General features: G+C 37.8%; 2 protein-coding genes across 2 annotated transcripts in view; one reads left to right on the top strand and one right to left on the bottom strand.

Annotated features, from left to right (window-relative positions):
- Nucleotides 1-1,106: 1,106 nt before the first annotated feature.
- On the bottom strand, nt 1,107-10,066 carry gcfc2 (GC-rich sequence DNA-binding factor 2). The gene is made up of 18 exons (XM_055037023.1): nt 9,724-10,066; nt 8,983-9,084; nt 8,385-8,600; nt 8,043-8,294; nt 7,779-7,879; nt 7,514-7,659; nt 6,433-6,616; nt 5,584-5,707; nt 5,465-5,504; nt 5,279-5,370; nt 4,571-4,770; nt 4,349-4,493; nt 3,051-3,172; nt 2,223-2,299; nt 2,030-2,096; nt 1,767-1,913; nt 1,563-1,699; nt 1,107-1,392 (listed from the first exon to the last, which is right to left on the bottom strand). Exons 1-18 carry the CDS (start codon nt 10,034-10,036, stop codon nt 1,260-1,262), a joined length of 2,598 nt encoding a protein of 865 aa, XP_054892998.1. The 5' UTR covers nt 10,037-10,066; the 3' UTR covers nt 1,107-1,259.
- An 803-nt stretch (nt 10,067-10,869) lies between these two features.
- itsn2b (intersectin 2b) overlaps nt 10,870-26,626 on the top strand; it is a 37,231-nt gene continuing 21,474 nt past the window's right edge. Inside the window, exons 1-12 of the mRNA XM_055036514.1 lie at nt 10,870-11,095; nt 19,315-19,372; nt 20,172-20,264; nt 20,348-20,411; nt 20,527-20,699; nt 21,581-21,832; nt 22,278-22,353; nt 22,458-22,543; nt 23,859-23,922; nt 25,358-25,495; nt 25,626-25,714; nt 25,841-26,103. Of these exons, the coding sequence (XP_054892489.1) occupies nt 19,366-19,372; nt 20,172-20,264; nt 20,348-20,411; nt 20,527-20,699; nt 21,581-21,832; nt 22,278-22,353; nt 22,458-22,543; nt 23,859-23,922; nt 25,358-25,495; nt 25,626-25,714; nt 25,841-26,103 (1,305 nt within the window). The 5' untranslated portion in view covers nt 10,870-11,095; nt 19,315-19,365. The remainder of the gene's footprint in view (nt 11,096-19,314; nt 19,373-20,171; nt 20,265-20,347; nt 20,412-20,526; nt 20,700-21,580; nt 21,833-22,277; nt 22,354-22,457; nt 22,544-23,858; nt 23,923-25,357; nt 25,496-25,625; nt 25,715-25,840; nt 26,104-26,626) is intronic.

Here is a 26,626-nt window from a genome sequence, read left to right as displayed (position 1 = left end):
TCTTCCCGTTTTTGCTCATAGATTATGATCCATATGTACAAACGGGACGAATGAAGTGATAAGTTGGATTACGGTTTAAATGATTAACATGTTGAATGCTTTTTTTCCTTCTAATTTCTTTAGGCGAGGGCAGAAGCTGCAACCTTTGCATTTATTCGTGTGATATTTCTTTAAAATCATGAGTGACCTGTCAAAACTTCCTGTTGTCGCTTCAACAAACAGCATGATGCTTGATGAAACTAAACTTTCTACCATGTTTAGTTTGATAAGTATTGCTCTGTACATGCAAATTAGGATCAGAGCAATTCAATTCAACCCTCTCTGAGCATTTTGTGCATTTGTATCATTTTGTTTGCTTCATAAATACAGGTGTCTCCAGCAAAACGAAGAGGTCTCGTCTCTAATGCACACCGCTATGTTAAAATAACAGTAATACTTCAGTTTCACTGATAATGGTGAAGATGAGCCAGGTGCAACGTAATTCCCCCACATTTTGGAGTAAAATTAGGAATATTACCCAACATACAGAATTTTTTTTTTATGGAAGGAAAAACTGGGAAACTACATCAGTTCCACCAAGACAACTATTGATTACCTAAAAATATGTATATATTTTATCATAACCTTCATCGTTATCACAATATTGCCACAGAATATTGCAATAAAATCACCCAACTCTAGTACTGAGTGCATTGAAGGACATGCTTTTCCCTCTGCTTACATTTCAGAATTAAAAATAGATTTACTCTCATCTACCCAAATATGAAACATTTTCGTAATTTATTGAACTCCATTTGAATTATCAGAGGCTGAATGAAAATTGTTTAAAATATATTTTATGCTTCAGAATTTTTGTTTTAGAAGAATAAGTTAACAGTGACGGCCTGTCGCCCAACGTGTATATATACACTTCAAGGTAACAATTGTGTTCATATTACATCAACGTGAAAGGATGTTCAATATTATTTGAGCTCCAATATTAAAAGTTAATAGTTTTATTAATACCTTCTGGCAAAAGCATTCATAATCTTGATCTGGCCCACACTGAAAATGACTGACACCCCTGATATACTTTTATATAACCTCACATAGACAAAATTCAGAAATAAACAAAATTCCAACATTTATTCACGAAAATATAACAATTTGTATTAGACATCAAAAATATCTTGACTACAGTCATAATTTGTTGTACAGCTGCATGTGTTTTACTGATTATTAGTTTAACTTGAGTCTTTTTCAGTTCATCCAGTTCCTGTTCATTCTCTTTCCTGGTTCAGTAGCTGATGAGAGTAGACGACGTCCTCGTAATGGTATTTCCCACTTAGAGCCAAGATGGAGTCATAGCATCTCAGCCTACTGAGAACCTTCAGCTCTTCGACCACAGCAGACCTGCAGAGGACAGAGTTTGAACCAGATTGTGCAGTTATCAGTTATTTTAAAAGATTAATTTGTAAATATGTAAAATAATCTCGTCTGCGTTCTGAAGGCGACGTTCGCAGTAAGTGGCTGCCGACGCAGCGTGACATCGACCGATAATCTAAACACAGGTGCTAAATTACCTGCTGCTGGGATTTTCAGGCGGCTGCTGTTTGCAGAGGCTGTGAACTTTCTGAACAATGTTGTTCCTGAAATTCTGCAGCTGAGGCAGACAGACGCTTTCTCCTTCAAACCAAGAGTCAGGCAGACATTCTGCAATCTGGAGCCAAAGGAAAGATTACAAACAGATCCCAGGATAAACTCTGTGTTTAGATATCTTTAAATACCTTTCTGTGTGCAGAAACAACTTTGCTTGACAGCGTCTCACTAGACAAGGTGATCATCAGGTATCGGTTCAGCAGTTTGTCCAGCATTAGTTCTTTCAAAATGGAGTCAGGAAGCAGCAGATCCCATTTCCCCATATTCCCCAGGAGCTGATAGAGACATAATATAATCCAGATTAGTTTAACAAAAAAAAAAAAAAACAGCCTGTAAACATTTAAAGGCAACAACATTTAAAATCTGAGACATCTTTTAGAGCATTAGTTACTTTTACGGCCATCCAGAACTGTTCGTCTCTGAAGCGGCTCTGAGGGGACGATCTGTCCTCCAGCAGCCTGGAAGGAAAAACAAATGGACCATTAATGTGACTGAGAAGATGATGCACAAAATAATACAAAATTATCCTTTGTAAATAGGGAATTTAATCCAATCAGTGAATGATCAATGACTAGTATACTGACTTTTTTGGATACAAGGGGATGAAGACATCTTCATCTACACAGCTTCTGAGCTTTTGAGCCACTGCTTCAATAAATCCCTGTAAGAAACAGAAAATACAGTTTATCTGATGTTTCATAGGCTACATTTGTGCAGCAGGTGGATAAGATCCAAATCCTCTTTTTTGACTATATGTGACCAATATCTAACCATTTCACTGCAGTTTCAACATCCCAATTTCTTTTATCACCCAAAAATATCCAATCTGTGCCACTTCCCTATGTGGCACTAATTTGGATACATGTCCAATAGTTTTCAAAGCTTCTGCATTCTGATTGGTCATGTTGCATTTTATCTAACTTCTACGTCATTAATTTGAGACATGCATCATATTTCTGCACCATAAAAAGCCAGAGGTGGTAAACCAGGATGTAAACAATGGATGAAAATTACAATTATGACCCAGTCTGCTCCACTAAAGCAGAGCACAATCAGACCACCGGAGCTTCTGACTACAAATCCAAACAGACTTCTTTACAAAAGCTGCAGTCAATGCTCCACAATGTTATTTTTATTAGCGTTCCCCATTTTGATATGATCTTATCTGGTCTAATTGCTAAATAAACTTTAAACTGATGCATAAACGACTCCACACACCATTGCTTTCACAAACAGAACGCTGCCATGTGCCGTCAACGTTCCTCTGCGAATGCAGGTCACAGAAGTTTATTTAATTAGTATTATAAATGACAACACAAAAATAGGATTTCAGCGACAACAACAACAAAAAAAAACTTTGGAATTAAACATCAAAACGTAAACACAATAAATCTAAAGTTTGTTGGCTTCACCTTAACAGGTTTACTCTGCTCGCCTTCAAAGATGGAGTAATCCTCCCTCAGCCTGTGGCAGACAGCAGACAGGCAGGTAGATTGTTGGTGGGAAAATGGATCCCACACCAGCTCCACATGGCCTGCGCAGAAAGACACAAATTATTTATTCACTTGCCCTGACAGCCAAAACGTACAGAAACCGAAAACTCTCTGCTGGTGAAGATAAGAGCAGCACAGTGAAGCAGTGGCAGCAGCACTGCTTAAACCCAAAATTCAAACCGCAGCTTGGGGTGTTTTCTACATTCTGTCACATTTTCTGACATTAAAAAATAGTCTTTTGCCACAGCAGATTTATCCCATTCTGTAAAAAATAAGCTACATTAGAATTAGAAATATAAACACAACTTGTTAATGTGAAATCTAGTCCAACGTCTCCACAATCTCTTTGTTGTCTCCTAAAACGAGCTTCTTTAAAAACGTTAGTCAGGCAGACGCATTTTAATTGTATTTAAACACGAATATTACTTTGTTGTTTTGAGTAATGTGCAAAAAGCATAATACAGCTTCAAAGTAGTCGCTAATGCTACGTCTCATAATTTAATGTTTTAGAATTATGCACATATACATGTGAATATGTGCTGATGGACATATGAGTGTAGAGATATAAATCCACAAGAAGTGAGAAACATGTGGGAAAGAAGGACGGGAAAGTGGGTTTTCTTCCTATTTGTAAGTTTTTTTGTATGTATTTTTTACTTTTATTTGCTTTATTTTGATTTTTTATTTATTTTTGTTCACTTTTATCTTTTCTCCGATGTTGAAATTATCCTGGAGCTTAAAAAAGTTATACGTTGGTCTGTGTTCCTGCTGAAAAGGTTTTTTATATTTTAATTTACATTTAGAATAAGACCATGCACCTAAAAAATAAATAAAAATTAATATATTAAAAAAAAAACCATAATAACATTTTTGAAGAATTGTGTTCATGAAAACCAGGAAAGAAAAACAAAGTTTCCTTTGGTTCCCTAAATTCTCTGAGCAAAGGTTTTATGCATTCTTCACTTAAACTAGTTACTGTGATTTGATTTTGCACACACAGTGGAAACTATGACATTTATTTTTTCAATTAATGACTCCTGAAAGCCTGGCTCTAAATTGTTTTAGTTACTGACCGTTACGGATGCCTGAGACAGGAAACGTGGAATCACAGTTAAAACGAAAACTACAGACAAAATGGTGAGAAATAGACAAAACAATAACAGACTTAGGATCTAAGAAGTTAACATTCTAAATGATGAAGAGTGTGTGATATTTACTGGTCATTTTGGGTAGAAGAGTCTTTTCTATGACGTTAGAGAGCGTCTGTCTGTCTGTGTGCTCCAGCTCCTCATGGCCGTGTCCGTGACAAAATGTCTCCACTGCTGTGAACCACGGGAGGTTTTCAAATTCTCCACCAAAGTCCTGTAACACAAACACAGAAATGATCAACACCTCGACGTGTTTGGCCAAGCCTGATCGTTCATAATCTCTGCTCTCACTTTTAACGGGTTCCAGGTCAGCAGCTGGTGCCTGACGATGGGGTTGAGCAGCTTGGGCAGACACAGAGAAATGTAGGCGTTGTGGTAGGAGTCAGAATATAACCTCCTCCATTCTTCAAATCGAGACAGAATCTTTTTAACGTCGCAGAAATCATCTTGGACGTCAGCAAACACCGCCTGAGCTCTCGACTGGATATCAGCTGAAGAGAGAGCATAGAGGGCACAAAGTGAGACAATCCATCAAGCAGAAAACAGAAAAACCTTTGCACATATTTTGTTTTCAAAGTCCACTGAAGCTTATTTCACACTTCAGGTTGCAACAAAACAACTATTCAACAAACATTCATCACAAAACATCTTTACAGTGAAACACTTTTGTGTTTCACCCGTAACGCTTCCCACGCCCCCCAACGGGGTGCGCCCCACACTTTGGGAACCACTGTGTTATATTAACATAACAGTTATGTTATATGAAATAATGTCAGAAAACTACTGTATTTAATACAGCTGACACAAAATAATGCTAATTTATTTTTCTAAATTTTGCATATAAGAAATTTTGCACTTTATGTTGTGGAAAGGCAGTCGCTGAGAAAATCTAAATTTTCAAGAAAGTTGACTTTAGATTAATTGATCATGGATAACGTGCATATCTGAAGCATTGCAGTTTGTTCTAAGTGAAGGCTCATAAACAGATTTGTTTTTCACCTATTCTCTCCTGAAGCTGTTCCTCTTCTTCTGCAGAAAGCTCTGCATCTTCAGGTAAATGAAAATCTTCGTCTGGATTACTGGCCTCTTCACTGCAGGTTATATACACAGAAAAATTTAAAGTAAGGACTATGGGTTTTCATAGAAAAGAGTTAAAACAGGAAAGTAATTTTAAATTTCACTAACCACTGAATATGAGAGCTGCCAGTCTGTTCCTCTGTGTTATCTACAAGAGACAGGGAGTTAGTTGAAATGTTTCATCGCTTCCTGGATCTTTGGTTGTATCGAATGGAGCGTCCACTTACAGCTGAGCTGCTGCAGGTGGTCAGCCTCCTCTTTTATCCTCTTTTGCCTTTGAGCCAACAGCGCCTCCATGTGATCGGACAACAGAGTGTGCATTTCCAGCTCCAAGGCATTGATTTCAACAATCTAAAGAAAAGAAATTAGTGATAAAACCTTAAGTCAATTAAAAATAAAGAATATATTAAAGGTGACCCATCATGCTTCCTGGAACATGTTAGAATAGATCTATGAGCAATAAAAAATATGTTTATATGTTTTTTTGCATTAAGTAATTTTTAGAAAATGTGATTTTACTCTGGTCGGTTCTGAAAATGGTTCACAATAGACAGTATGAGCTGTTTTATGGCCTCTGTTACTTTAAATCCAAATAAGCAGCTCCCAAATCAAAGTTTTTACTCGCATGTGAAAATGGCTGCAAACAGATACACAATTACACAATTGTACATCTTTGAAAAGCAGAAGTGGAGCCTTCTGCTCAACCAATAAGAATACAGCAAGTGGTTTCTGAATGCAAGTCAACAACAAAATACTCATCTTTCCCAGCAGCCATTTCACAGCACATACAGCAGAAGAAAAAAAAAAAACAGCTGGCCAAACATGCTGGAACTCCACTTGGGTTGCTAGGTAACGGGCTAGGTTTCACTGGGCTTGTATGGTGATGGACAGTGTGCGTCAATTATCAACAAGCAGGGAGGTGTTGCTCATTAAAACAAAAACATTAAGTTATTGCCAAAAAAGGCTTTTTTTCTCTTTTCAGAAGCAGAGTCCCAAATGAAAGCATAAAAATATGCAAAATGTGAAGTTTGCATCATAGATCCCCTTTATATGTCACTAACTTGGTGAAGTCAGACCTTCTCCTGCAGACATTCGACCAGGTTGTGGACGTAGAGGATCATGGTTCTGTAAAACTTGAGCTGAGCCTCAGAGGAACTTTCCTCCAGCAGCTCTAATGAACTCTTGGCGTTCTCGGCGTCGCCCTCCATCCTCCTCAGCTCCGCCTGCCGGGCTCTGTACACCTCCTTCAGGGAGTCCAGTCTGGAAACAAAACACAGTCAGGGGAAAAATTATCTTATATTCGATGACACAAAAAAAACAACAACAACCACACCTTAAAAGAAATGCATCAATCTGGAATAAAGAACGTCACAGGGAATGGAAACTTGAATGTTTGTTTGTATTTGAGAAATCAATTTTTATTTTCAGTGAATTAACGGCAAGCCCTTTAACTGTCACTAAGAGTTGAAAGTAGAAATGTTTGCCCTTAGTGTAATTTCAAGATGTTTGTGTTACTTCTAATGTATCTACAGGCTTCCCTCACAGCTTTTCAATATTTCCAGCTCTGGAAAACAGAGAAAGAAAAAGATAACTGCTTTTGTAGAAATGTAGAAAACTTTTTGAGGTAAATAAATGTTTATCTTATTTAATTGAGTCACATTTCTTCATTATTTATTTGTTACTGCATTTCTAATTTTGCCTGTTTTATTAAAACATGCCTCTCTTGTAAATGACATCTTGGATCTCAATGGGAATCTGTATAAATAAAAGTCTAATAAATTAATATCATTATTAAAATGGTTATCAAAAGCACATTTAGCTTATGTTATGCATTTTGAATTTTTGTGTAGACACCATTAACTATGGATCTCTTTACCAATCTGATTACATCAAACAACTGATTTTTAAAGATAATTAAACACCTGGTTGTTATTTAGATAAATGATGCTACATTACAACTTCAGTTCAGAAAAGCATCCATTAGTTTACGTTAAGTAGTCAGACACAAATTGCAGTTTGAACAGTGATTCTGCTAGTTTCAGGTACAATAAGTTTAAAGTGAAGATACATTAAACCTGTGTTCCTCTATGTCTGAATCAGAGTGGTTGTGGATTGTTATGATGTGATTAAGTCCAGGTAAATGAGAGGAAAACTAACTTTTTAGTGATCCTTTTCTTCACCGTTGAGACAGAAACAAGAGGAAGGGTCTTTGGGATCTTAGCCCCTGTTAGTCTCTTTTTGTGTCCTCCTCTGTCTGGCCTGCTGCTGCTGCTGAAGCTGCTGGACTCGCTGCCAGACGGACTCTGAGAAGGAAAAAAAAGAGAAATGTCTCTTTTCCAATTGGAAAATAATCGGAGGGACAAAGAGCATGAGGAGATCACATAATGAAGAAGAATGCTAAGAAACTGTTTTTTATTTTTACCTGTTCCCCTGGTCGCCTCTTGACTCCCTTTCCAATCTGTGTCTGCTCCCAAAGTTCCTGCTCCTCCTCATCAGTTCCTGACAGACTTCCATCACTTCCTCCTTTATTGTTATACCAAAAATATAAAACAGACAACACTGCATCTTTTTTTGTATTTACCTATATTACATCTTTTTCCACCTCTGATCAGATGTATTTTATTTTATTTACTGAAGCTCACAGTATCTCTGGTTGCTCTCTCTCAGGGTATCACCTCATCTTTACCTAGTTTCTCTGCAATCCTTTCCCTGATGCTCTTCATTCGGGGGGCGAACTCAATTCTTCTCTCATGGTCGTCTGGCTCATCGTCGTCGTCATTTTCAACTCTGTCCTCTTCATCATCTCGGCTGTAGTGATCTGGGGTGCTGCCAGCGGAGCTCCGGCCGTCTCTGCCCAACGGTATGAACTCCTTCTGGGCTCGCGCCGCGCGCCGCTGCCTCCTGGCCGCGTGTATCTCCTCTGCTTTAGGGATAACGGCTGAGTAGCCAAAAGTTAGACGGACTGTGAACACACTTTCTCTATCACAACTTCCTTTATCAAATACATTCAATAAACATGAAGACATACTTGGTTTGGCAGCAGAGCAGCTGGAGTCAGAGTTGGAGCTGCTTGCAGGTGATCTAGCAAAACCTCCATCACTGTTATTGTCACTATCGTTACTGTTGTCATCATCATCATCGTTATCATCATTATCATCATCACTATGCTGAGAATACGGTGAAGCTTCACTGCTCTCTCCATGACTGGGAGAAACAGATGGTGGGGCATCTGCACCACCAGAAGCTGGAAGACATGCAGTGCAGAAGAAATTTGATCAACACACAATGATTATAGACAGAGCTACAATAGATAAATTATTTAGTATTCAGTTACTCGGATGATTAATCAGAGATATTTTAGGCGTATTAAGAGTATTAGAAATACATTAAAAGAAGAAAATGAACAAACAATTCAATTCACTATTGAATTTTTAAATGCAACATTTTTTTTACAGAATTCATAAATTCTGTACAAATTCTGACACGCGAGTAGTTTATTATTTTTTACCTCACAAGCAAATTGTATAGATTTTAAAAAAGATAAATATTGATCTGGACTTGATTTAGGTTCATTACTTTTAGAGGAAGAAGGAATCAGAAAATGGAGAACCTTTTGGTGATTTTACCTTTGCTGCGGCTCGTCTTGATGGGAGGAGCCTCCTTCTTCCTGGCTTGAAACACCACAGCTTTATCAGACGACCTCTTTAATTTAAAAGTTGATTCTTCTGCTACAAGAAGAAATGAAAAGATTTTAGTTGACATTCTGACCATTATGCAAGTATCTTTTAGCTCAAATCCAACTTTTAAGATAACTGGTCTGCAACTTCAAGAGCCATATTTGCCTCTGGTGTAGCGAATTAAGACTTGTTTAGAACAGCAAATTTATTTATGTTTTATAAAAAGCTACTTTTGAAAATTTGTAATTTCAAAGATCCACATTTTAGTTTTGTTTATGGGTTTCATAATAAAGATGATTGATATTTTTCTTTCTGTGGAAGTTAATGAAAATGGAAAAAAGCACATAATTTCCAACTTAATTATTAAATAAAATAGATCTCAAAAGAATATCGCTGGTATTTTTAGTCATTATATTATGGAAAATCAAGGTAACAAATGGGAAATCTGCTTAAAGGAGCATTTGGTGTTAAAATGTGTATTTGGAAACACTAGTTGATTCATTGTTGAGCCATTGTTAATCATCAAAACAGCCGCAGGTTGAAGGCTCCTGTTCTATTTCAAAGAATTAGTCAATACATGTGCTTTTGTCACATGTATTGACTATGTGATTTATGCTTGTAATTCATGAGATTCAACTGTCAACGACAGAAAACCTTGATTTATTAAATTTAGCGCATTAATTTAGTTACCTTCTTTATCGTCTGTAAAACTCAGGATGGAGCTTTTCGTCGTTTTTGTCCCATCTTTCTCATCTGTGTCTTCCGTCACTTCCAGCGCCTCGGCCGCGGCTTCTCCATCACTGCTGTCCGCCTGAGGAGGTGTCGCTTCCCGCTTGGAGCTGCAAGAGATACCGCGGCTCTGCGCCGCTTTGGGAGGCTTATTTATCACCGACGGAGCCTCTTCGGGTTCATCTCCTTCTCCGCCGTTCTTCTGCTGGTCCTCATCCTCGCTGGAGCTCTGTTTTCTCTGGCGAAAGTTCCTCCGTGGCTTCTTGTTGAACATTTCTGTCTCCACAACGGCCTGTCATACGTTACTTCTGACGTTTGCAGTAAAGTGTCGCAAAACAGCAGCAATGCACCACGGGTAATGTAGTAAACAAGCGTATACTGTGGAAAACAAGCGCAAGCTAGCCATATTTCAAAGAAAATGTATCATATAGTTTATAAAAGTTTCTCATAACTATTCCAGGATTGGAAAATGTGTAATGAAAAGTTAATTTGGGGCCTCAAATATCTGTAAGTCCTAGTTTTGATGGTAGATGTTGGTAATGCCAAGTCAAATAGATGTTTTTCTTTCTCTTTAACATTAATTCAGATGCTTATGAGTGATATAGGGTCGCTATATTTTTGAATTTCCAAGTTTCCAGGCAGGCGTCACAGTGGCGCTCCAAAAGGAGGGCTAAGTGGGGCCATGACTCCCACTTGAAAAATGTTGAACACTAGTGGCCACCAACAGTGGCAGGGTGTGGGAGCAGACATCTTATTATGTTCTTCAATTTATTTATTTAATGTTTGTATTTTTGTGTGTGTTTGTTTGTTTGTTTTTTAAGTTGTGCCCCCCCCAAATAAATAAATAAATAAATAAATAAATAAATAAATAAATAATAAATAAATAAATAAATAAATTCAACTTGCTTCCCCTTTAAAAATTATCTGTGGCCGCCACTGAATGGGCAGTTTTCCTCAGTAAAATTAGCGATAAAATCAGTAAATTTCTCCTTTAACGTGAAGAAATGACAGTCCTTTGTCTCTCCATGTCCATCTGTGGAGCTGGTATCCCTCCCTTCCTCTCCGTCTCCTCCCACCGCGGTCGGTGGGACGTTAACTGAGCCCCGCTGCCTCCGGTGAACACTCGTCGTCAGCCATGTTGTTGGTGTGACACACGGAGCTGTCAGCAACAGGTTCCCAGAGTTTACCAGCGTGGGTGAAACTCACCAGCCTCGACTCTCCGTGGACAATAACCCCGACAGCGTGTTCGAGAAAGCGTCCTGAAGTGTTGGGGGATACTTTTGAGGCGACTCGGAAGTTGGTGTTTTCTCTGGTTTGACCGTTGGAGAGAAAGGTACGCGAGCCAAACTGCTTGTCTAAGCACGACTGTAACTTTGATGTTACCTTGGTAAAGAAACCAAACGATGACTTTTAACTTGTATTTATACTTTGAGCTATAAATAGTCACGGTGTGTTTGCTTGTGTCGTAACTTTTGATTCCAGGAAATGTGTTGGAAAAGTGATGTTTGGAGGGAGTGAAGCATCTCCTCGGCTGGTCCCCAAACTGACCGGGGCTGTAGTTCGGTTAGCTAGCTAATTTCTGTTCTCATTAGCTTGATACGTTCGTGGACTCTTGCAGGTTCGGCGTGGATGGGTTCAGGGCTGTTGATGGAAAGTTTGCAAAGGCAGATTTGCCGGAAAGTCTCTTAAATTCCTCTCGGTTGAAACTAGTCAAACAGGTTGCAGGTCTCAGTGAGTGGTGACAAGTGATCAGGGAATGTAACTCTATCAGTTCATCAACAGACACATAGAGGCTGGCGGATTGTCTGCAGAAAGGAGAGGTCTGGAGAGAGTGACTGTGCAGGTTTGGCTTTCATATTCAGCCTGTTGCGAGCTTTTAAAGGCAGGAGAGAATAAACATAAACCCAGCCTTTAGATATGTTGATAAAACCTTCAAAAGAGTTTAAAACAGCATTTTAATTTCAATTTACAAAATAATTTATGTGTTCTAAAGGAAAATTCAAGTATCTTCAAAGAGTTGCTGAGATGATGATGCTGTAGGCATTAAGGATCTCTGGTAGCAGTCAGTCCAGCAAATTTAAAGAGGCCTCTGACCAAAGACTGTTTCTATCTCGTGACAAAAAAAACATTACATTGCAATTGCAGTGTTTCCATTAAGTAAGAAATTAAATTAAAATCACATGTGAATAAGCTGGTTCACGCCATAAGCTGTAAACGGTTACATGATACATAAGGGTGCACTGATTTATCGTCCAGCCGATTTCCATAATTTTGGGAGATGGGAGATTGACTGTTACTTACATGTATCTATTTCAGCAAAAGGTCTTAAAATCAACCGCTGTCCTCTTCTGCTCTCTGATTAGAAAGGTTTGACTGACAGGCTGGCCCTCCAGGTCGTTTGTAGTTAACAATAGTCACCATACTGTTGCCAACTCAGCTATCCAAATATAGGATTTTTTTCCTACAGTTAGAAACATTTCATATTAAAAAAAAAATTGGTATTACCCAAAATCTGAATTGGCAGGTCAGGCCTTTATAAAATTGGTAATTACTGATATGCCAGAAAACTGCAATCGGTGCGTTCATAATTCGACCATGGCGCTAATCATCATCTATCATCCTCCTTCCACTTCCTGTTGTCTTCTTCACCCTTTTCGGACTTTTGATCGTGTGACTTGGTTTATGCGAAATAAGAGTTTTGATACCTCTGAGAAACCACCTCATCCAAGAGCAATAACTTTTTGTTCAAAAATATGTTGTTTTTTTTCTACAACTGTTGTGTTTCCATTAAGCAAGTTTATTTTATTCATTCAATTTGTGCAATTTTATGGTTAATGGAACTATAGCTTCTTTCATTCTTTGCGAACAGCTAAATTTTCTGGCAGCAGAGACGATATTTCACAGTGACATTTCCTGGATGACTCCATCAGTTGGCAAGCACTGCTAATCCACCTCATTTGGTTTTGCCACTCCACTTGAAATCTCTGTTGGATCAAAAGCCAGAGAGAGATGTTGGGGTTAAGATCATAATGAGATAAGATGAATGTAATCTAAAGTTGTTTTTGAATATGCCTGCATGATATCAGGTCAACATGTAATTGTGATATTGTTAGTTGGGTTTAATACAAATGTTTCTTAATATCTTCGCGTCAAAGCTATGTGAGTTTTAGCTAAATAGTTCATAAAACCTCCTTCTGTCGAAACATGTGCATTGTGTTTAACAGGAGAGAAGCTGTGTCAGCTCTGTGGTTGTGGGTAGAGAAATCCTATTGGTAAATATCCGCCATCGGCCTTATTAATATTGGCTCAAAGGGTATCAGAAAAAGAGAATGTCTTGCCTTGAAATAAACTTGGATTCAGCTAGAATTATTTCTTAAATTAAAAATGATGGGTTAATCCTAAAATTGAGAGGGAAATTCTTCAGTATTTGCAGGAATCTGGACCTTAGTTGGTCTGATTAAGCATGAACACAGCCGGATGTTTTTCTATGGAGGTACTTCAAGACTTTAGCTGACTTTTTTAAAAAAATTTTTTAACCAAACTCTGCTCATCTTCCGGTAAATCTTTGGTTCAACATACAACTTCGCTTTTCTGCTGGTGTTGTTTCTTATTGTGGTTAGAGTGTTTTTATTATACTTGACCACAATCAAAGAGACTGATTATTTTATAGCAGATAAATCAAACTCTAATGTGTGGCTATGTTTGCACTTGTACTCATTATATTGCAATAATCTACAAGTTTACAATATCATAAACATAAAGCTGTGGAAATGCAAAAAAACACTGAAAGAAATAATGAGTGATTTAAAATGACAAAATGCACAAATTAACCTATAAGTCATGTTGACTATAGAGAGAGAGGCTGGATAATTTTAATTTGAGCAAGACGTAAACGGGTCACAAATTAAAGATGTGCCAATCAATCAGCCTTTGATCTAAATCTGTTTTTATTCTAGACTGGCTGTTTGGTCTGAATACACATTATTGACATGTAAAAATAGTAAAACTCCCACTATTCACAAAGTAAAAGCATATGTAGGGTATTTCTTGATTTTCTTTGTTGGATTTAAAACTCTTTTTATATAACCTATAGTAGATGCAGTGTTGTTGATTGTTGTCCATATCGGTCTCAATATTGAATCAACAACTTTCACGTAAAAATGCTCAGATATCTGTTGAATGATCATCTTTATGGGATAAATCCACTGGAAAAAGTAGATATTCTACATTTTCCTCATATTTTTGCTAGCTTTATGATAGTGAGTTTCTCAGAGACCTATTTTTCAGAAACCTTCAAACGTTGTTGCCACAATAAAAGCACCTAAGATAATGTTGATTGAGCATTGAAATATGTCCACAGAATGGCTGGAAAACCAGTTTAAAATACCATCTTTCCCAGTGCTTTCTTTAGTTTATGTGAAAATCAGGGTGGGTCAAAGCAAGGAAGGGCAAGCCTTGCCTCTTAAAAAAACAGAATCCAGTAGAACAAACAGTGAAGCTAATCCAATCTTTAAAACCTCAATTCAAGCCAAGCAAATAGCACAGCTGGATTTCTGCCAAATGGGGAGAAATCTGATGTTTTTTGGGGAATTTTTGACTCTGAAATGAGTGAAATGCTCTCAGAAGGATAAGTCATCAAGCAGAAATGGTGTGCTGGTTTACGCTGATGTCATTATTATGAGGTCAGTGTGAGAGGCGGCTGAATTTCAATTATTTTTTTTCATTTTAGTACAATAGCCAGTCGGACAGCATTTGTTTCCGAGAAAATATGAATTAAGAGGCAGTGGAGCACAAACAGCTGTTTATTTGCTCAAGTTATTAGATTTGGTTAGAGAGAAAGAGGAAAAAGAACTGGTAAAATGCCCTAATTTATTTATTTTTTTCTGCTTTTCTGGGTCAAATCTCAAAGAGAAAAAGCAAATTAAGCAAAAGGGAGAGATAGCAGGGAAAGCTACATGTTCAGCCCTCCTGCTGCTGTTGAAGCACATCAGAGCCAGCTGAGATATTTATCCAACACTTCTCTGTTGTGTGTGTATATATCGAGTTAAAGACAGAAACGTCCCGGTCCAAAGCAGAACCGACACAGGAGAGGTTTAACCATGAAACCAGATCAAAAGTAGAGACGGAGACCACACTCTGAGGAAGTGGGGTGTTTATTTTACCGCCGCTGCGTAAGTTGACAAGGAAGCTTCCTGTGACTTGGAAAAAATGACTTTCAGTTTTTAAGTGAATTAAAGAAAATATGCAAATGCTTATTAATGATGTCTAACTTCAGCTAACAATGGCGTTTATTGAGTATTGTTGTGTTCTTAGTTTCCATATAGGAATGCTTAATTTATAGGGGATATGAAAAATGAAAGATGGACTTACCTGGCTTTTCTTGGTCAGTTTCCAAAACTATTTGAAGTCTGAGGTCTTCATTCAGATTTTTGACAAATGTGTATATATATTTTTTTCAGACTAGTGCAGAAGCGTCATATTTTCATTGTGGGCCATATCAAAAATCTGAATGTTTTTAAAGGGCCGGTTGCGCCAGAATGTATTGATACATTCTGTATCAATTAAACTAATTGGAACAGCTATTTATCAAAATATCAAAAATGTGTTATTCTTCCAGGATTCTGTAATTTTTTTATTTTTTATTTTTCAATCAAAATTGTAGATTTTGTTGTACCAATTTAGAAATGTTTAGGAATTTTTATGACATTTGCATTAATATATGATGTAAAATATGACATTTTATTACTCATATCAATTATGGACTACAAAATAAAGGCAGGCCAAGGCAGTAGTACCTCAAGTTCAATGTTTTTGTTCAATATTTAGAAAATTTTCAGTAAAATCAGAAAAATTGTAGAGATTTGATTTAGTTTGAAATTTGTGTGAAAAACTGGAAGGACTTAGTGATGAAATTTGGAGTGTAGAAGGCCACACAAAAAGCTACAGCGGGTCAAATTTCGCCAATAAATAGATAAACATTAAACAGTTGTTTTAATCTTTGGCCTTATTAAAATAAATCTCAGTATTTCCAAGACAATTGTTGCTTTTTTATTTTTTTGGTACAGAACAAAACATTTCACCTGACTCACTTTTTGATAACTAACTATCAAAAAGTGTCAATGCTGGTTATTGTATTTGCTATAGAGCTAAAACGATTCCTTGAATGATTTGAGTACCTCAATTATATTTGATGATAATATCTGGGTTTTTATTGTTCTTTTGGGGAGTGGAAAGTGCTCTATACTTAAATGCTTCACCACCTCTGCATGTCTGTGCAAGAGCCATTTCATAAGTGACATGTTAGGAGTCAACATGATCCATATTTCTATTTATGCGCCGAACCATGACAGAAGTAATGGGACTACTGAAACTGGTTTGATCAGTGGGGCGACGCAGAGATTCGAAAATAGGCAAACAATCGTTAATGTGAGTGAGAGTTTGGTGACAAAATAATTGTATTCAGAGTATGGTGTGTTCAGCAGCCATACAGTGGATTTGCAGTGGTACATGCTACGGCGTACCGATTAGTTTAAGAGCCTCAGATATAAAAAGGGTTTAGCACATTTGACATTTGTTTGTTTTTACATGTTTCCATATATATATTCCCACTCTTTATCCACTGACATAGTCTTACATTTACTACATGTATAATCCAGACGTACAACAATGAAGGTGTTTGAAAGCAAACATGGATCTGGTGCAGAAACACACATTTTATCAGTGTAAACAAGAATTTAGTCCATTCAGATGTATTCAACTGCAGCCCTGTCCAATTTCTGCTTTTGGTAATTTTACATAATAATTTCTTTAGTAGTCTGCATCAGAATAGGTTGCACTGCTTTGCTTCATTGCTTTGCTGTTTGGTAGCCATCAGCTGATAAACATTTTCTTCAGTGCTGTTTGTTTTCAGTGTAATTAGAAAAAAAGCGATGCGTCACTGCTGGTGTATAGAGAATGCTGGTTTTCATGGAAAGTGGAGCTCCAGTAGCTGACCGTTGCCCTGATTCCATCTGACTTTATCATAATGCAAATAGTGACTCATTCAGCAGATCAAGACCTCAGAGGAAAAGCGCAGGATGGTTTCTAAAAGTATTTGCATGAGGTTTGCAAAGCTGCGTCTGCTCCTGAAGTCAGCTGTCAGGAGAACCCGAAACCTCAAAGCAGACAGTCTTAGTGATTCATTAAAGATCCTACAGTGTAATATTCTCATCAGCTCCTCAATCGCACAGCTCAAGACTGATCAGTACAAATACTGAAACCTCAGAGCTCTGTTTACTTCAGCTCTGGCGAGACAGAAAATGCTCCAGACTCATATTTGACGGATACTTGCTCTTGTAGTTTGTTTTATGCTATGTGTATTTGAACATCTTGACTATAAAGCAGTAAAAAGCATCTTAGTTGCCCTGACCTTCTTGCTGATTTAGTAGCTCTGCCCACACACTGACTCATGCTACCTGATATCAGAGAGACTTTTTAACTGTAGGATGCTGCAGTTGGTTGGAGAAAATCCAAAACTTATTAATTTTATTGTAGTTATGATTAAACAGTGGAGAAGAGCACACTGGTTGTTATGTAATATTATCTGTTAACCACAAGGTCATTATCAGGTCATCAGGGTTTCCCAGGCTGTACTTGCCCTCCAGGCTGCCAGGCTTTATTTGCTCCCCCACCAGGATAAACATTGTTTATTTATTTAAGGTTTCTTTTCATTTCCATTTTATTAGGACTTTATAGTTGAGATTTAGGTATTGTGAATAGTATTTTTCAATAACACTAGTGATATTTAAAAATTTTCTGTCAATTTTAAAACATTTTTTAACTTAAAAACACGGTAGGCCGCTGAATGATTGGCCTAGCATGCCTTCCACCGGGCTTAACGAGTTTTACGAAGAAAACCCTGGTCATCATGATTTAATTTCTATTTAGGAATAAATCAATTAATCACATGGAAAATTAAAACAAGCTCAAGTCTCTACATTTGACCCTGTAATTTTTTATTTTATTTTTTTCATCAGTTTATTAAAGGCTTTCTTGAAGTTTGTGTCCTGAAGAATGTTCTTTCTATTGTCTATAAATGGAGTTGCAGATATTCAAGAATCGGGAAGAAGACCTGATTTAGGAGTAACAATGAAAATGTCGCTTGCTTTAGGAGCAATTTATCTCCAAAGCTTTATCGATGAATGTCATAATTATTTCACATTTGAATTATTGCATTGCCTAAATGACGTAATCTTTCCATCTTGTTATATCCTTTATCTGCCAGGTTTGCAGTTTGCCTGACACTGATTGATGCACATTGTCCCATTTTACATAAAAATAAAGAAATGAATGACTTTTCAGGGAATTTCAGTTCTGCTTGTCTGCTGTTCATTAACAAACTGACTGCAGTTTTCCATTAGTGCCAGACTGCCAGTTGTCCACTTTATGAGCTCTGTATTGATTCAGTAGTTTTATAGTTGGGATGCATACAGTTACAACCTCTTACCTCCTCTTACACACAACATGAGCACCATATCTCTCAGTCAAATGCATATTGTGGGGCTAAACTGTGCTGTATTTATTTTACAAATGGTGTAAAACTCCTTTGTGGGGGAGGTTTTTGTAACATCCAGGTTATGTACAGAGATTTTATGTACTGAGAAATTAAGATGTATATTTCTGCTATGAAAATAAAGGCTGAATGGACAAAAGAATGAAGTTAAGAATGGAAGGACATTTTATTGGACTCAATGAGAGAAGGATCGGCTCCGGAGTGATGTGAAGACGGATAAGGGACAGATGGCAGGCAGCGTCCCGGTCCCTCCTCGCTGTTTTCTGTTTTTGTTTAGCGTAACAACCGGACCACAGGCTTCACTTTCACCCTTATTATCTTTCCTCTAATTAGCAAATAACTTGTGCAGCAGTTGAGTGCTGAAATCATTTATTGGTGTTTAATATCTGCTTCCCCCCTGTGTGTTAATGTAGCTCCTTCAATATCGCTTTTTTGCCTGGGAACATCAACTTTTTTGACTTTTAATGAGGAAATGTTTACCACTGTTTGGTATCGGACAGGAAGCTGAGCTGTGCAGATACATTAGAGCGTCTGTTTTCTTTTCATTATTTGAGGCCTGAATGTGCTCCATCATTTTTCTTATTTTGACCATTTCTCAGTGTCTGTAAATAAAAACAAAATTTTTGCTTGGAATTTCAGAGACATATCAGTAATTCATAGAATTAAAAAAACAATGTTCACTTTACTCACACATAAACCTATAAAGAGTAAAATCAGAGAACTGATCATTTTAGGTGGCTTATTAATTTTTACAAAGCTGTATATTATCATTATTTCTTCCATTTTGGTTGTGAGGTGTTTCTCTCTCTGTGTGGAGAATAGTGAAGCATCTAAACGGTTTGGGTCTCCGCCAATGTTCCCTAAAGAGCGCAGGAGAAGCCTGTTTACGACCGCTGACTGATCAGAATCGCTCTGTGTGCCGCTCCTCGCTCGCCTTCGGTCCCAGCGCTGCTGGCGCAGCTGCAACTCTGACTGATGGACTGTGACTTTGTGCTTTGCAGATGCCCATGAGCGGTAGCTGAGGACACCATTGGGAGTCCCCCCCTGCAAATATGAATGGTAAGACCTCTGCAGTGTGTGTGTGTGTGTGTGTGTGTGGGGTGTGTGTGTGTGTGTGTGTGTGTGTGTGTGTGTGTGTGTGTGTGTGTGTGTGTGTGTGTGTGTGTGTGTGTGAGGGAGGGAGGGAGGGGTAAATGAGCGAGTGTGTTGGTTTGCAAAGGAACATTGTTCTGCAGTTGTGCTGAGGCCAACGCACTGTCAGCTCTTTTATTTTTCAGTTCTACTTTAAGTATTTTTTCTTGATGCCATATTTAAGCTTGAACTAATGTTTGTTTTCCGACTAAACCACTGAGTCTTGTATAGCCGACCTTGTTTCTGTAAATAATAATTAAAGGTATCGGCTTGTGAGCGCTTCATTATCAGTTTGTCAATAATCAGTACATTCTCAACTCTTCACTACCGCTGATGTCGGCTTTTGTGTTCCTCCTTATCTGTGCTCCCATGTGAACACCGTCTGTTTGCTTTTCTTTCATTCTTTTTTTCCTTTTTTTTGTCCTTTTCCCTGTTTTTAGTTCTCCCTAATTCTTTTCGCTTTCTTCTACTGTTTTTTTCTCTTCCTTTTTCTCCCTTTTTCTTTTAAAAATTTTTCCTTTACTTTTTTTCCTATTGTTTTTTATTTTTCTTTACTTTTTTTTCTTGTTTTCCTTTTTTCTTTTTTCTTAACTCAAATAAATGAACTTTTCAACACTATTCTGATCTATTATGATGCTCCTGTTTTATTAGACTTGTCAGCCGTGTTTGATCATTTAAAACTTATTAAATGTAAATTTGTGACACCTCAAATTGTATGTGACTGCAGGTGGTTCTGCTGTTTGGGCGATCTCCCCAGAGGAGAGGGACAAACATGACCAGAAGTTCGACACGCTCTCCCCGTCGATGGGAATCATCTCAGGTTCACACATTAAGACACTCTGATGCCTGATGTCCATCATTATTTCTCCCAGTTTAAGATGTTTTTATTGTTATTTCCTGTAGGAGAACAAGCAAGAAAGTTCTTCCTCCAGTCAGGTCTCCCTCCCTCTGTACTGGCTGAGATTTGGTACAAAACATTAATATTAACGCCCCTAGGCAGAATTGGATAATGCGCTGTAATCATGAGGCACGGTTGTTTGAACTTATGATGTGTTTTTTTTGTTTTTTGTTTTGTCTCTCAGGGCTCTGGCTGACTTGAATCGGGATGGGAAGATGGACAGATTGGAGTTTTCCATCGCTATGAAGCTCATAAAGCTCAAACTTCAGGGCACACAGCTTCCATCAACGCTGCCAATCATCATGAAGCAGCCTCCAGTGTCGGCTCCCGCCTCAGCCATGCCCAACCCGGCCTACGGTACGGCGTCGCTATGGATGATTAACCATTTAAAATGCATTTCTTAAATTTAAAAGTTTGTTTTGGAAATCAAGAAGAGCTGAAATGACTAATCGTAGTAACTGTAATGCGTCAGTTATTGAAATAATGGTCAATTAGTTATTAACTGGAGTGTATAGACTCAAAAAAGGCCATTTCCTGAAACATCAACATGCTGAGAGCAATAATTAAGATGAAACGGTATAAAAATATCATACCTTTTGTATTTAAGAAAAAATAAAACCTTCTGTGTGGTAAATATGTTTTACCCAGAATTCATCTACTGGGAACTTTAGCTTCACCTGGTTCAAAATCTGTAAAAAAAAAAAATTGTATAAAGCACCTTTCTGTATTTCATTCTTAATTAGTCAATTAAAAGATAATCAATAGATCAGCCATACAATCAGGTATACACTGTATTGATAAGTCAAGCAGGAAGAACTGAACTTTTCACGTTAGAAGTATTTCTTTAGCTACAAATGCATTTTTTGCTATAAAAGATTAATCATTCACTAAATGTTACTTCATTTTTGATTATAAAATATCTATTTTCTTATTTTTAAAAATAGATCTAATTTCTAGTGTTAGTACTTAAAAACTAAATATTTTACTGAATTTGTAAATAAATTTAAGTAGTTAAATTTGAAAAAAGCCAATTTTTTTTTTTTTTTAAACATGCGCCAAATGTGGCCATGTTGGGAGTCGAAATTGCAACCAACAAACACCTCGAGGATTATGGCCTCTATACATTGGTTGTGCTTTGCCACTGCCCAACCCCAGATCAATCAATTACTATGATCAGTTTCAGCCCTCACACCAAGTATTTGACTTGTTGGATGTAAATGTTTGATGGTTTGCTGCAGGTCTTGGTTCTGTGCCCATGATGGGAGGATCAAACTTCGCCATGTTGACCCCTCTCTCCATGGCATCCCCTGGACTCTCACCTTTGACACCAATGACCGGCCTCAGCCCGATGGTTCCTACGTCAGCAGGGATGAACCCACTAATCGCCTCCACCGCTACCAGGCCTCTGATGCCCACGGTGGGGAACGCAGGACTGCCCAACGGCACCATGGGAATGCTCCAGCCAATGCTTGCTGGAGGTTTGAACACTGGTGTGTGATTTGTTGCTACATTAACCACAGTTTCTTTCTTTGTGCATTGATGATGAAATGTGTAGTTATCAGAACGCTCTGTTTTTCTTTTGCTTGGCTTGGTGGGGATAATGTTTAGTATTACAGTTCACACACCTGATAGATTTAAGGAGGGGAGCTACAGATTATCAAAGACTTGGAGCTCAAAACCAAAGATAAATGATCAAAACATCAGTGGAAACCTGCTGCTCAAGGGTGCAAATGCTGTAACGCCAATAATTAACTTTTTATTGATTATTAAGAAAGATATAGATCTTTTCTTTTCAACTTAATAATCTTACTACACTGTTTGAAATATCTAGAGAAAAAGTAGAAGAGCTGTCATTTTAATACCAGTTTCCAAGTGTTTGAATTTAATGAAATAAACCTAATAAATGTGGATAATGAATAAATGTGTGTTGTTTAGGCTTGCCTCTTGGTGGAGCTTCCTATGCCTCTCCAGGTGGACTCTCCTCTTCTCTGCTGGATCTGGGATCTGGAAGGTAAAACGCACAGAAACCTAAATGTGGGGCTGATACGTGGTTTGTTTTCAGTTTCTTATGGTGTCTTTCATCTCCTCCTCCTCTCCCATGACTGCTGTTCCCAGTGACTGGGCTGTGCCGCATCCCTCCAGACTGAAGTACAGGCAGCACTTCAACATCTTGGATACACAGATGGTTGGATACCTTACAGGTGTGTAGGGTTTTTCATCTGTCATGTTGCATTCACAATGAACGTGTTTGTGGGGATAAACTGCTGTATTTATTTTACAAATGGCGTGTTGATGCTTCAAGTTCGACGCATCTGCCCTTTGAAGTTAGACGCTTGACATTTTTCTCGAGATGTCAGACGCATCAAACTGCCCTAGGTGGCGTTGAGAGGGGACTCCTTTCAATACATGTCCTTCAAACTCTTCTAACGTCATGCATGTTTCGTCCAAATAAATACTTTTATTTAACACTTAATGTTTTCGCTGGACTTACTCAACATTCCAACTTCCTTGCTGATCCTCTTCCAAGCTTGATTGGTCATAGATTACAGGGCGAGAGCAAACTGCAACAATTAGTTTATCCTCCATAGTTTTATCTTGTAGGAAATTGCAAAACTACAAGCAGTGGAAGTTGAGATTGGACACAATCTAGCTTTGGAGACATCGGATGTGCGAACCGCAGTGCTCCCTTGACGCACCTCCACATATTCTTTGAATGTAAACCAGATGCTCAAAACGCATTTGGTGTGAAACAGGGTTTCTCTCAGTGCATCATAAGCCTGGCGGGCAATCCAGCTTTGATTGTGTCCCCACCAGGCTTAACATTGTTAATTTATCAAAGGGTTATTTTTAAATTATTGCCTGTTTTTAAGACTTCATAGTTGATGTTTAAGTAATAATCTTCCAGTCTTCCAAAAATGTATAACTATCAAATTTTCTGGCAACTTTAAACATTTTATAACTCAAAAACATGGCAGCCAGCTGGGTGGCTGAATCCTGGTGTGAATGCAGCATTAGAAAACTGTAGTCGTGGATCTGCTTGAAGAGTGATGACTGGCTATTTTATCACAGGAAGTTGTGGCTGTACTTATGGGTGTGTTTAAACACAGGGCAGATTTCTCAACCTAAATGGTGAGCATTTAATGTCTCTCTTCAAAGGTCTCGCCAAACCTGCTTCTATAAAAACAAATGGTTTATTGAAATGACAAAAGTACATGTAAACACTTTCTCACTATTTTCCTCCAGCCACGTTTACATATGTTTTCCAGATCAATGCAGTCAGACGCGTAAAACAAGTTACATAAGTGGCTTTTGTTGCATTGCTCCACCCAAGTTGTTACATTCATTTATAGTCTTTATTTATTTTATCTGACAGAAATCTGAGGTCAAACTGTTGTTTTTTTGTGATTTAGTTCAAACAGGCGCTTACTGCTCTGGATCTCATGTGTACTCATCCTTCATCAGCAGCCCATCTGTGCTGCACAAACCACCATGACATTTTTTTATTCATGTTTCCAGGTCAACAGGTGAGAAGCGCCATGGCAACTACGATGCTGACACAGACGCAACTGGCCTCCATCTGGTGAGAACATTTGTCTGCAATCAAAGAGAAAACTTAACTCTGTCTTGTTCACATCCAGTCTTTGCAAAATGATCCATGCAGCTTAAACTGTTTCACACTCTTCAGGTTAAAATCACAAATTTCAATGCATTTTATGAGATTACATGTGGTACAGACACACTAAGTAGTTCATAATTATGAAGTGGAATGAAAATTATACAAGGCTTGGTTAAAAGCACCCTTTACTCTAATACCCCTAAAACAATCCAGGCCACATATTTTCCTCAGTTTAGTAAACAGAGTCCTTTTGGGTGTAAATTGATATCAGTATAAACATGAGAAAACCTCACACAATGTTGGTGAACAAAATATCATGAGAACAGCTGAAGATTGTGGAAAGTTTAAAGCCCTGAATATGATAAAACAACAGATTAAATGAAAAATAGCAGACAAAAACAGGAAGAAAATACAATGTTTACTGAAAATAAAAGATTAGATAAGAATAAAAGAAATATCCAACATCCAAATTAATAAACACCAGAGAAAATATTAAACCTTAAAAACACAAAGAAAGTATATAAAAATTCTCAAATAAAATATAAAATGTTGAATGATTCCAGCAGCTTCTCCATATAGAGGCTGTTTCACAGTCAGATATCATAATGCTTAAAAATCATAATGCTTAAAAACCTCTTCTCCTGACGTTTTTCTTCTCAACTTGCTGGATAGATCATGTATAATATATAAAATATAAATATAAACCAAATCACAATAATTCTTTAGTCTAACACAAGTTAGACTTTTTAAACTTCCAAAAGTCTACAAACATTTATTGGAAATGGGACATTAAATGTTCCTTAGTTTTGACATATGTTTTAAATTCGCCACCTTTTATTGCGTAACTTTGACTTTACATCATGTTATAATGTTGTTTCCTCATCAAAGTGTTGCTTTGAGTTTATTATGCATGTTTGAGAAATCCCTTGATCTCTACCGCAACCATTCTGCTGGGCAAAATGCCTGGGTGGCCCAAGCCCCGCCTTCGAGACGCCGCTCCTCCTCAGAGTTGCAGTCTACAAGCTTTTGCCTCACAGAGCATCATTCCCCTACGATTCCTCCACTCAGCTCCTTCAGACTAGCCAGCAACAATTAGCCAACACAAGGTGGAACTGTGACAATATACGATCTACTTATATTCAATATCACTGTTAAGGGGTTAATAAGGAGCCATGCTGCGATGATGTTGGAAAGATCGAGAGTTTCTTAAAGAGACAGGGGCCCAATTTCAAGACATTAAATTACCAAGTAGAATTTTTGTAAGTTATAATTAACGTTAATACCATTTTTATAGTAATTGAAGATTACTTCATTGTGCTATGAAATGATACTCTCGCTGGAAAATGCGGCTTTTTACAGTTGTGTGAAAATGTCAATTGCTGATTTGTTACGACTGCAGGACCTTGTCTGATGTGAATAAGGATGGAAAGCTGAACGCGGAGGAGTTTGTTCTGGCTATGCATCTTGTCGACATGGCAAAGAGCGGACAACCGCTGCCACTCACCCTGCCGACCGAGTTGGTACCGCCCTCACAGAGGTATAATGAGAGTGTCTGGAAATACTTTAGAAAACATGGAAACATTCCTGGAATAACTTTGGCACAACACTGACTCTAGTTGCCAATTTAAGGATGTTTTGTAGTCATTTATTTTTAATCTGTGTTACAGGAGTGCAATGAATGGCTCCAGCTCTAATCTCTATTCGGCGATGATTGACGACCTCGATGCAGAACCGCCACAGAAACCCAAAACTAACCGTCAGTACTCCCACAGTCTCTAGTTTTTCATTATTTCTCATTCAATAGCATCTTTTTTTTTGTGTCATTAGCAAGATTGACAATGAGTTAAAAATATAAACATGAAAACTCCATTCTCCATTCTAGTGTCGTTTGAGGACAAGTTCAAAGCCAACATAGAGCAGGGGAATGCCGAGCTGGAGAAAAGACGACTGGCTCTGCTGGAGGCGGAGAGGAAGGAGCAGGAGAGGCGCGCTCAGAAAGAACGGGAGGAGCGCGAGAGGAAGGAGAGGGAGGCCCGCGAGGCGGAGGAGCGAAGGAGGAAGGAAGAGGAGCAAAGGCTGGAGCGACAGAGGGAACTGGAGAGACAGAGGGAGGAGGAGAGGCAGAGAGAGATAGAGAGAAAAGAGGTGAGGCGTACTCAGTGCTGAGCGACTTCCACTTTAGGTGTTTTGGAGTCTAATATTTGGTTACAAATGGAAAACATATGGAAAACATTTACACAGTGACAATATTTTTTCCTCACTGAAGTCAAGTCAGACTAAATTTTTCTTGTTTTAGGTCAATTAGAATTATCCAAATTATGCCAGAAAACTTCACATGGACAAAATAAATTTTTTAGAGGTTTATTTTTTTGCTGTAATTTTCTTTGTGTAATATGTTTACGCATTTAATTTAATGTAAACAGGAAAGTTGTTTACCTTAAAACAACTTGTTTGGATTGTTTCAATGTAATTAATATTTATTATTTCTATGGTTTGGCTAAAAAAACATCACAATATGAGCATTTTATATTGGTCAATATTAATAAATATTGATTAGCTTTTTGTTGTAAATATCTAAAATGTTTGCAAAATGAGAGCACTTTTCTGTTCCATCCACAGTTTTGGTTTTGTATTTTTAAGCAGTTTTGAAGCAGACTTTAAACTGTTC

This window comes from Poeciliopsis prolifica, unplaced genomic scaffold (genome assembly GCF_027474105.1).
Source record: "Poeciliopsis prolifica strain line A6 unplaced genomic scaffold, Auburn_PproV2 SCAFFOLD011, whole genome shotgun sequence".
In the NCBI taxonomy this organism is placed as follows: domain Eukaryota; kingdom Metazoa; phylum Chordata; class Actinopteri; order Cyprinodontiformes; family Poeciliidae; genus Poeciliopsis; species Poeciliopsis prolifica.
This window is presented reverse-complemented; position numbering and strand designations above follow the sequence as displayed.